Source organism: Panthera onca, chromosome F2 (genome assembly GCF_046562875.1).
Source record: "Panthera onca isolate mPanOnc1 chromosome F2, mPanOnc1 haplotype 2, whole genome shotgun sequence".
NCBI lineage: Eukaryota > Metazoa > Chordata > Mammalia > Carnivora > Felidae > Panthera > Panthera onca.
Genome location: NC_138356.1, coordinates 81,067,217 through 81,078,150, shown reverse-complemented (window position 1 = coordinate 81,078,150; position 10,934 = coordinate 81,067,217). Strand labels below are relative to the sequence as shown.

Below are 10,934 nucleotides of genomic sequence, written 5' to 3'. Positions count from 1 at the left end.
TCCCCCTACCTAGGCTACCACAGTGTTCCGGGCCTTAATTCTTACAATCCAGCCAAGGTAACCCCACGTGCTGGCCACGGGGATTGGTTCAGGTAATGCAGGGCTGAGCCACTTAATGCATGAATCAAACCTTGAGACCTTGATCCAACCTTACCTGAAGCTCAGTTTATTTCTGGACCCTCCAGATACATAAGCCAGTTTTGAACCTTTTGTAGTTTTTAAGCCCGTTGGAGCCAGGCCATGGTTTTAACACAGAGTTCTAATAACACATGGGCTTGTGTCCTTGGACAAGCCCTGTCCCCTCTCTAGACCTCAGTGTCCTCATCTGTCTGCTGACCTCAAGGAAGCGCAGAGAGGATGAGGTGACACTGTGCCTGTAAAAGGGACCCGAGAACCCTGCGGCCACGTAAAGACGATGGCTCTTCGTCCGTCCCTGTGGCTCCCTTCCAGCGCACGCGGCTCTGGTCTCGCAGCCCCTTCCTGCAGCCCTTAGACCCTTGAAGCTCTTTTTTCTTGCCCAGCCTTTGCCCACGCTGTCCCCTCTTCCTGGATGGCCCTTCCCCAGACTGCACAGGCCTGGCTCCTCCCCATTCTTCCAACCTCCGATCTCCCTTAAATGCCACCTCCTCCAAGAGGCCCTTCCTGACCACCCTGTTTTAAATACCATGTGTCCTATTCATTTTCATCCTAGTACTTCTTGAACGTTTCACTTTTTTTTCTTTTTCAACATGTTTGTTTCTTCCCTAGAGGACTCATTTGAGGGTCTTTGTCCTCTAGGGCAATGCCTCTCACACTAGTGGTGGTAAAGGACCAGCGTTTTTATTCCCAATCTGTCCTTGACTAGTAGTTTCATAAACTACATGGAAAGTACACTTCTAGGAGATTTTCTACTTGAAACGCTAGATAGAAACCTCGCTTTCTTGTTACTACACTCTATCGTCATAAAATTTCTCTGTCGACTTGTTTCAAGAGTTTTTAAATGGTAACTCCATCTCTGCGGTTTAGGGAGAGGGGCAAGCTCACACCCCCCCCCAGGGCAGGCTGAGCCCCCAGAGTTACCGCCCCAGGAGGCAGTGACACATCCCTGGCTTTCTTGCCCCTGGGGCGGGACAGTGCTGATGCCCCAGCGGGATCCCCAGGCACCCAGAGTGTTCACTTGCTGGGTATCACGCCTCTTAACTGCTTCTTTCCTTTCTCTGTCACCTCCTCACTCCCCTACCTGTGTGTCACCTCTCAAGTAAACTGCACGCAACCCCATGATTCGGGACAGCTTCTGGGTGAACCTAAACAATCAATACATAACATAGGAGATCCAATACCTAATGTCATAATTGCTGTCGCCCTATTGTGAGCCAAATGCATAAATATTACAAAGTAAGTGTTGTGCATCTCAATGAAATGGAAAAGACAAAATCCACAGGCGGATGGAGGCTGGGGGGGGGCGGGGGGGGCAGGGATCTAAAGGAACCACCAGTGGAGGAGAGTGAAGCTGGACGCCCCTCCTCCAGAGCCCAGAGACCTCCTTCTCCTCCAGAGGTGAGCATTTCCTGCCACCGGTTCTCCAGCAAACCAAGTGAGGCTCTGGAAAAACCATTCCTGCCCACGACTGGGAAGCTAAAAATAACTCCCAGATCAGAAGAAAGGAGAAAAGAACTCTGATTCCATGGCACTGGAGTAAGAAGGCACCCTCCCAGCACACCTGGACTATGCCAACCCCCACAGGAAGAGACCCAGGCCGACCGTCCGTCTGGGCCCCCGTGCAGTGGCTGTGCCCAGCTAACAGCCGGCCCGCAGTAGACAGGCCTCTGCCAGGGCTTGTCACCCACACAGGGACATGCCCCTGGGATGGAGGCCGGCTCACCAGTGGTTGCTCTGGCTCCCAAGAGGCACTGGGGGGCGTAGTAAGAGGCACCCTCTCTGCCCAGAGCCAACAGGGGAGGACAACAGGGGTGCAGCAGTGGGAGTGGGGACTGTGCCCCCAACCTTCCTGTTTTGGCATCCCTCGGGCCTCTCCCCCACCCGCTCTGTACTCTCTCCACTGCTGGGGGGGTGGGGGCTTTCTCTCTGCCCTGCTAACCTGCTGCCCTTCCCCTCTCCCAGCTCCCCAGAAGCCGCTCTGTCTTGGAAAACGGAAACACGGCTGAACTGGACGTCGGATATATGGGGAACCAGATCCCAGATGCTACTTGGGACAGCCAGGACCTCGGTGTCCTGATCTGTGGGATGGGCACGCTACTCCCCACCACGGGGCCGGGGCTAGGATCCCAGAGTGTAGGCACTGTGAGTGGAGGGCCGGCCGCCAGCATCGCCATCCCAGGTCCCGTCCCTTTAGCCTGCCCAGATGCCATCGCGATCTCACTCCTTCACTCACTCCCCTGGAGACCCGTGTGGCTCCCCAGCAGCGCGGCTGACCAAGCCTGGCCTGGGGGCAGGGCCCAGCCCCTCGCCCTGCTCCGGGGGTCCAGCTGCCACCGTGTGTCCAGCAAAGAGCGTGGGCTGGCGAAGCAGAGAAACTCTTTATTGGCCTGGGGGCGCGGCCTAGCCCAGCCTGGGGGCGCCGCCAGGGGTGCCAGGGGTGCCGGGCTCGGGCCCCGCGGGCCCGGGGAAGGCGGCGCCGGGCCCAGGCGGGAGCAGCATCAGGCCCGGCCGGGGCGCGCCCGCGCTGGCGTAGCTCAGGGCCAGGCGCTCCAGGCGCCGCTTGCGCACCGCAGCCTGGGCGGTGGCGTGCAGGGGCCGCAGCAGCGCAGGGGGCGGCGCGCCCGGGCCTCGCAGCAGGAAGTCGAAGCCCGCGCGGTCGTGCGGGTCGTAGAAGAGCGGCCCGCGGGCCGGGTCGGGCCCCGGAGGCCAGGCGAACGGGAAGGGCAGCGTGAAGTCCTCGGTGAGCACACGGATGGCGAAGTCGTCCTCCTTGCCCAGCGCGCGGTAGGCGCGCCCGATGCCGCGGAAGTGCGCCGCCCAGAGCTGCGCGTCCCCGCCGTAGATGTCCGGGAAGGGGGGCTCCGGGGCCGCGGCGGGACCTGCGGGGCCGTGGCCGCGGGAGCGACAGAGGGCAAGTGGCCACGTGTGCGGGCGAGGAGAGAGCGAGGGACCCCGAGAACCTGCCTGGGGGCGAGGAGGGCCTGGAGGGCAGAGGTGGGGTCCCGGGACTGACACGGGAGGCGTGAGACAAATCCCCGAGGGGACAGCGCCCGGACAGCTAGGAGGGCAGAAAGGCACCGAAGGGTGCAGACAAGAGAAGGCCACTCAATACTGCTTGGGCAGAACCTTCCAGGCAGGGAGGAGCCTGGGGAGTTTGGCAGGGCCTCCTGAACGGGCTCCGGAGGCTGGGCTGGGCTCACAGACTGCAGCGGATGGGGCAGGGGGTGATGTGGTCACTCCCAGTACAGAGTGGACTGTGGGAGCCCAGCCTGGAGGTCGGATCTGGGCCCGGTGAGGACAAAGTAAGGACACTGCCAGCAGAGCACTTAGCTGGGAGGAAACAGAAGGGCAAATGCCAGACCTTGCAGATGGAGGTGGGGAGGAGCTGGGGGTGACAGCCGGTTCCCAGCCTGACACCGTGACCCTGGACCCAGGGGGACGAGCAGCCCCAGGGGATGGAGGGATCAGGTTGGAAGGTGAAATGGTTCTCTGTCTGTTGGAAAGGCTCTGATGGGAGTACAACTTTCCTGGGCTTCAGTTTCCTCTTCTAAAAATTGGGAACAATCAAACCTGTTGTGCCACCCTCACAAATGAGATGGCATTGATGAACCTACGGTGACACCTATGGTGTCACTGGACAGTGACTTCCTAGCTCAGCCCCAGAGATGCCCCAGAGCCACCGGCACCCGGTGATAGTGGGAGTGGGCCCGGGCTGTGGGCGAGGCCAGAGGGGGACCCAAGTGGTCAGCACCGTGGACAGCTCCCGGGCCACCTGGCGGGGGCCTCCCACCGCCTCCGCTGAAAGGTAAATGTCTCAGCCCCCCAGCCGGCCTCCGGGCAGACTTCTTGGGAGAGCCGCTGGGGTTCAGTGCCAGTGGCTGTGGGGTGTTGCTGTGAGTCAGGGTGAGAAACAGCTGCAGGGGAGGGGGGAGTTGGGACGCAGCCCCTTGGAGAGGAGCGGGGAGGGCCCTGGCACACACAAATGGATGCCACTCTCACTTGGCCCGGTGAGCCCGGTTGTTGCGTGTGAACAGGTGAGGTGGTAAGGGCAGCAGCAAGGGGACCATGTGGCAGCCAGGGTAGCCATGCAAGTGAGGGGCTGTGCCCGTCCAGAGCAGTGGTGGGAAGTGCTCAGGCCGCAAATGTGGCTTGAGGAAGGAAGGGCAGGGTTTGCTGATGGAGACAGTTGGGGGGGGGGGAGGGGGAGGCGAGAAAGGGAGAACACGCTGGGCCCAAGGAACCAGAGAAAAAGGAGGTGAGGTGGGGTGACTAGGAGAGGAGCAGTTTGGGGCAAGGGGCCCCATTTGGGGCAGCTGGTTGCCTTTGGACGGGCCAGGAAGAAGAGGAGGGGAGGACAGTTGGCTTTGAGTCTGGAGTCGGGGCAGGGGCTCCAGGCTGGAGCTAGACCCCTGGGATATGGAGCTGGGGCAGAGCGTGGGAAGGGATAAGGGCCTGGGGCCCCCTCCTGTCAGCAGGGCCAGGGAGAGGAGGAAGGGCAGGCAGTGGTGCGGGAGGAAATGCCTGGGGCTCCAGAGGGCAAGGAGGAGGGGAGCTCCTGAGCCCAGAGCTGCCGATGACGGGTCCCATCAGACGAGGCCTCAGAGCTGCCCCCAGAGTCTGGCAGCGTGGAGGTCACGGTTGACCTTGAGCAGAGCTGCTTAATGAAGGGCGGATTCCAGTGGGCTCGTGAGGAAAGACTAGGAAGCAGCAAGTATGAGGAGTCTTGCTATAAACAGGGATCAGAGAAATAGGGCGATAGCTGAAAAGGACATGGGGCCAAGAGATAGGATACGACAGCAAGCTTTTACGTTGCTGGAAAGATCTAGCAAGGAGAGAAGATGTCACGCTAGTGGAGAGGAAGGGTGGGGGTGGCCATGAGTGGGCAGGAACGTTGGCCTGGCCGGGAGCAGGGATGGGGCATCACAGGAGCCTACAGGGCAGACAGAACCGTGGACACAGGTGCAGGTGGGCAGGTGCCCGTGGTGCTGGGGACCCGTAGGAGTCCTCTTCCCATGGATTTGGGTTCTTGAAAGAGGGAGCAGGGCCAGCAGCCGAGTGTGAGGAGGAAGGGGGGAGGTGGGGGCCTGGAGCGAGGGAGACATGGACAGAGGGAGGAGTGCAATGTGAAGACCGAGGCCCCTTAGGCTCGCAGTCAGGAATTTGAAGAGCATTAGTGGTTGAGTTTATCCCCAGCTCGGCTCAGCTGTATGGGTGCAGGCGGGGCGGGGGCGGGGAGTTGGGGGTTTGCCAGGCTGGTACAATAAAACAACAGAGGGCCCAGGGAAGGGGGTGTGTGTGCGGGTGTGACAATCACGGCAGAGCTGGATGAGCAGAGGAAGGGAGGGAGGGAGGCAGGGCAGGTGGGAGGAGGAAGAATGTGCTGGAAACAGTGGACAGTGGCTCGCCCCTCAGCTCCCGAGATTCCCGGGAAGGGGATCAGGGCCAGGCTGCAGTTTGGATGCTGGCAAGGCCAAGGGCATGACCAGGGCAAAGGTGGGTGTGGGGGAAAGGGGACAAGTGCTCGAGGGGAGTCTGGGGAACCGAGAGGCCAGGGTGAGGGAAGGAATCACCAAAGCGATGGCCACAGAGATGGAGAGAGGGTCAGGGCCGGAGTCCAGAATTCAAGGGGACAGATGACTGCCCTCTCCAGTAGGGGTAGGAAGTGTGGACTCCTGAGGAGTGGGGGTCCAGCACTGGGGTTTTAAGAAGGCAGTGGGGGGGGGGGGCAGAGAATGATCTGGAAGGGGCCCTGAAGAGTGAGGAGAACCCTGGCCCACCTCCAGGCTCAGGGGTCCAAGGGTGGCAGGACCCCTGGGAGGGCTGCAGGGCAGCGGTCCTAGAGGAAGAAGGGGCCGTCAAGGGTGAGGTCAGTGCCCCCACTCTGGCCTTGTCCTTCTGTGTGACCTTGGCAGGGCCCCCACCCAGGAAGAGGGGGTGGGATGGCTGCTTCCTCTCCCACGTTCTCAGAGCCCCGGATGCCAGGGACACCCCTTCTCCTCCAACCCTCCCCCCGCCATGTGACTCACCGGGAGGAGCTGCAGGAGGAGGGGCCAGACCAGCCGGGCTGGGGGCCCCGGAATGAGGGGAAGCCATGCCCGCAACCTGGGGGTCAGGCTCGTTTACCTGGCTGCCCAGGACACCAGGGGAGGGGCCTTCTGAGGGGGAGAGAACCTTGCATTTAAAGGGGCCCCACCTGAAAGCGGGCTGGGGCTAGGAGGGAGAAGGGTCAAGGAGGGTTGGCGGCCCCCTCCCCCTGCACCCCTGCGGCTCACCCCTTCCTGCTCAGGAACAATCCGACCCCGCCCTGGCACTCAGACACCTCTCAGCCCCTCCCAACCAACCCCCCCGGCTCAGGGCCCCCACGCCCCTTCTACCCCTGTTGCACAGCGCAGCCTGCTGTCCACAGCCCCCACCCTGCACGCTCACGGGGCCACAGAGGCCGTAATCCAGCCGGGACGAGCCTGGCCAGCCCACAGGCAGCCCGCGAGTATTCCCAGGGTCCAAGGGCTCGTGGATCAGTGGCAGCTCCAGCATCCCCCCTGAAATGGGTCCAACCAGGCCCCTGGCCTCAAGGGACCTGATGAGTTCGAGTTCCCTCAAAATGGACCCAAGCACCGGTAGGGGAGTGGGGACATGAGTCATCATAGGGCAGGTAGCCCGTGACACGTGCATGGTGTATGCGGAGGGCCTCGGCCCCGCCTCACAGCCCCCCCCCCCCCCGCTCTTGGAAGGTTCACCCTGGGGATGCGTCACCCCCAGCACTGAGGCCGTTCTCAGGGAGACCGGAAAGCGCCAGACCCCCAGCCTCAGACTGGTACGTGAGCAGGAAATGAACTCCCGTCAGCACCGAATGTTGCACGTGCCAAGGCCCGTGTGTCATAATGCTCAGCCCACTATTGGAAGAGCACAGCGACAGGGGGAAGAAAGGGGGTCTTCTGGAAACCTGGCCCCTTGGCCACTCTCAGGTTCGCTCCTGCATCTCCACACCTCCGCACCACCCTCCTCTACAATGCAAACCCATCCTTCAGGCCCTCGCTCATGCTGCCTCCTCCAGGAAGCTCTCTCTGCCTGTTCCATATGCCTTAGAGCCCCCCAATGCCCAGCTGGCCCTCCCTCTGGAAGTCACCGGGGACTCTCCCTTCCTTGCTTAGAGACCTTGGGTCCAGCGCCACCCTCCGGCCCAGGAAGGTGCATGAGTGAGAGGTTGGGGAAGCCACGGTTGCCGCGGCGAGCTCCTGTTCTATCTCGTCGCCTCCTGGGAGCCCCCCCGCCAGCAGGCCTGGACACCTCCTCTAGCCCAGAGCCCTGGCGAGGTCAGCTCAGCCCCAGCGGGAGGGCCTTGAGCCCCCCTCCCCCAAATGAACTGCACCTCACTGGTTGCCACCACTCTCAGAAAAGCAGCTGAGGAGGGGGCAGGGTGGGGACGGGGTTCAGGAGCGGAAGCAGGCCTCGCTCACCGCAGGCTGGGCCAACCACATTACCTCCCTGGGCCTCAGTTTCCCCATCTGTAAGACAGGGCTGAAACCGCCTGCCTGCACGTCAGTGAAGAGTTAGGGTGCGGCACAGGAGGGGGTATAATGTGGCAAAGCGGGAACGCGACTGGTCACAAAGAACTGCCCCCTCCCTGAGGACCGGCTTCCTGACCGCCTCGTGACAGGATCGCGGGGTTGAAGCACCTCCAGTCTGCCAGCCGACGGGACTGAGGCTGGAACCCTCTCCAGATCTTTCCTGCAAGCCCTCGTGTGCGTGTGCCACTCACTAACGTAAAATGACAGAACTGCCCGTACTCCTCCAGCCGGCAGGAGTCGGAATCACGCAGTTCCGCCCCAGGTACCCTCCAGTGTGGGCCCAGAGCACAGCCGTCCCCCCCGACGGTGGCTCAGTGCCAGGACGCCCCATCGCGTGTTTCCAGGGTCTAGGCCCTGAGTGCCCCTGCGGGGTCCTGAGGAACAGCGACCGGGTGCCCGGTCGGCCCACACACGGCACAGTACCCTCCTTGGGCACACCCTGCCTCCCGCCTGCCAGCGCCTCCTGAGCCCCCCCGCCAGGCCGGGCCCCGCTGGACAGGGCGGCTGAGGGCCTGGCGCTCACGGCACCCGTGGGGCAGGAGCACAGCCGGTCGTAGGCCCCCGAGTCCGCGCTGGGCGAGTGGGTGCCCGGACGTCGCTCGACAGGTCACGTTTCCCATCATCCTGTGCTCCAGGCACTGGGGCCACTGAACGCCGGCTCTTGGGGCAGACGGCGGCTCTGGTGGCGGCTCAGCCATCCGTCTCACGGGGTAACAAATACAGGAGAAACAAACACCATTGCTGCTGACGTTCTTATTGTGCGGACCTTCATGGGGCGCCTCTGTGGGCCAGGACCCCACGGTGTACTAGTCAGGGTGACATGTAAGCCGTGGTAACAAAGAGCTCCCGACACAGCAGTTTCGATGAGACGGAGCGTCGTGTCCCAGGCCTGCAGACAGCTCAGCTCCACAGGGCGCCCCCCACCCCCACGATCCCCCCCCGGCCGTGGCTGCGCCCCCTCGGTGGTGTCCCTGGGAGGGACATCACACCCCATCGTGTCCCAGCCGGGGAGAGGATGAGGGGCAGTCCAGGGCTCCAGCCTCCTTGTGAGAACAGGAGGGGAAACTGCCCTCGGTTCTCTCGTTCCAGGGTGAGACTTAGTCACGCGGCCCCTCCTGGCCGCAGGAGAGGCTGGGAAGTGTCGTCCTCACCTGAGCCGTCGGGTGCCAGCATTTGGAGTGACAGCGTCCAGTCTGCCACAATAATTAAGACAAGACCGGGTGTGTCTTAGCTGGGGCTTCCCAGAAGCACCCTGTATTCCTTCCTAGGCCTATTCTAACAAGTTGCCCCCAGACAGTGTCACTGGGACGGAATCAACGTGTCCTCAGAGCTGCGCTCCCTCCAAAGGCTCCAGGAGAGAATCTGTTCCTCGCCTCTCCCAGCTTTGCGGGGCGGGGGGGGCTTCTGGCATTCCCTGTTTGTGGCCACGTCACCCCAATCTCTGCTCTGTGGTCCCGCGGCTTCCTCTTCTTTCTGTGTATCTAAACTCCCTCTGCCTCTCTCTTAGAAGGATTCGTGCGATTGCACTTAGGGACCACCCAGAAAATCTGGGATAATCTTCCCATCTGAAGATCTCTAACTGGATCACAGCCGCAGAGTCCTGTCCTGCTGTATAAGATAACAATTTCCGGTTCCAGGGATTTGAGCGTTGACATCTTTGGGGAAGGGGTGGGGGGCGTTATTCAGCCTGCCACCGAACGTTAAGGCAAATGATTTGAGGACGCGAGGTCACTTGAGACGCAATCCCAGGGCACACTGGAGGGGATGGAAGGAGGTTGATCGGGTGCGTTATCGGGCAAGTGGTTCTTTCGGGGAGCCGCCAAGGCTCGATCCCTCCGGCTGATGACCTGGCACCTGCAGCCAGTGGCCACAGAGCCCCTCAAAGAAGATAGGCTGGGACTGACACACAGAAATAGTGAGTGCCCAGGTGATGTGGGAGGGGAAACAGTCATCTGCAGTCCCCGCCTTCAGGAAGCTTGCAGTCTAGTTGGAGAGATAGATAAAAGACACGGTAAGTCAATAAATAAAGAGAATTATCAATTATGATAAGGCTAGAGAAGGAAATTGTCAGGGAGCTGGGGTGGGGGCAGGAGGTGTGGGGACACCCTGTGTACTATTCTGTGGACAGAGAGAGTCTCTTGGGGGAAATAACATTGAAGCTGAGGGTAAGGGCAGTATAGCACGTGAAGGGAGAGGAAAGAGAGTCTGAGAAACCCTTTACCTATGCAAAGGCCCTGTGGCAGGAAAGACACAATGTTTGAGGAACAAGAAATAGTCCAGGAGGCCATGGGGCTGGTGAGCCGTGAGCTCACCAGAGAAGGGAGAGAACCAAGGAGACTGGCAAGACCAATAGGGACTCTCAGTCCCTTCTCCAGCTGAGAGTCACGGCCCACACGTTCCTTGCCCCACCACCTGGACCACCTCCCTTCTCAGCAGACCCCCCCCAACTGCTGTCTCCCCATCACTAGAGATGGAGATGCCCGCCTCCTTGAGGAAGGGCCGGCCAGGGGGCCAGGCAGAGAGAGCAGCACGTCGGGAGAGGCCCAGGGTGGGGAGAGCCGAGGGGGAGGGGCGAGCAGGCCTTGCTGACCTGCCCGGTGTGGCTCGAACCCCCACATAATCCCCTCTTGTCTCCGCCACTGCCTCTGAGTTATTTTTAAAATCTCATTTTCAGAAAGTGGAGGAGAAAACCCTTCTCCGTTTTTTTCTGTGGAAGATTCAGAGAGGAGTCTGGAAAGAGGAACGGACCCTAGAGGACGGAGGGGTGGGGGGTGTCCTGGGTCGTGCACCCGCAGGGACCCAGGGTGTCTGCGGACCCTGGGCCGACTCCGCCACATGGACCAGAGACAGGGAGCAGGCCCCTTCCTGGAGCAGCCTCCACCATGCACATCTGGCACTTTCACCCATGTGATGGGCACCTATCCCGGGCTGGAGCTCGGCAGGGACACAGGGTCCCTGGGGACCCTCCTGGGGCAGAGGGTCTAGCGAGAGACCATGGCTAGGAACCCACAGGGGGATCCCCAGAACCAGGAGGCTGGGGAGAGACACGAGCCTGGCCAGGGCCATCAGCAAAAGGCGTTGGGAGCAGTGACAGGTGATGGGGGACAGGAAGGGTCCCAGCAGGCAGAGGGCTGCATGTGTGGGCAGAGCAGAGTGGGCCTGGTGTGGTGGCAGCACCGACTGACCCCAGGGACCAGGGTCCACAGGGGCCTGTGGGCGGGTCCTCTC

At 61.5% G+C, this 10,934-nt stretch overlaps 1 protein-coding gene across 1 annotated transcript; it reads right to left on the bottom strand.

Moving 5' to 3' along the window:
* Positions 1–2,511: 2,511 nt before the first annotated feature.
* Positions 2,512–6,262, bottom strand: CF2H8orf90 (chromosome F2 C8orf90 homolog). Its single transcript, XM_060611431.3, has 2 exons — positions 6,165–6,262; positions 2,512–3,017 (listed from the first exon to the last, which is right to left on the bottom strand). The coding sequence occupies exons 1-2, from the start codon at positions 6,229–6,231 to the stop codon at positions 2,539–2,541; spliced, it is 546 nt and encodes a 181-aa protein (XP_060467414.1). The 5' UTR covers positions 6,232–6,262; the 3' UTR covers positions 2,512–2,538.
* Between the last annotated feature and the right edge of the window lie 4,672 nt (positions 6,263–10,934).

Bases quoted from the DNA above. Each gene is read 5' to 3' on its own strand.
- CF2H8orf90 (XM_060611431.3), bottom strand. From the start codon at position 6,231: ATGGCTTCCCCTCATTCCGGGGCCCCCAGCCCGGCTGGTCTGGCCCCT. The intron at 3,018-6,164 runs GTGAGTCACATG...ACGGCCCCGCAG, and splicing joins TCCTCCTGCAGCTCCTCCCG to GTCCCGCCGCGGCCCCGGAG.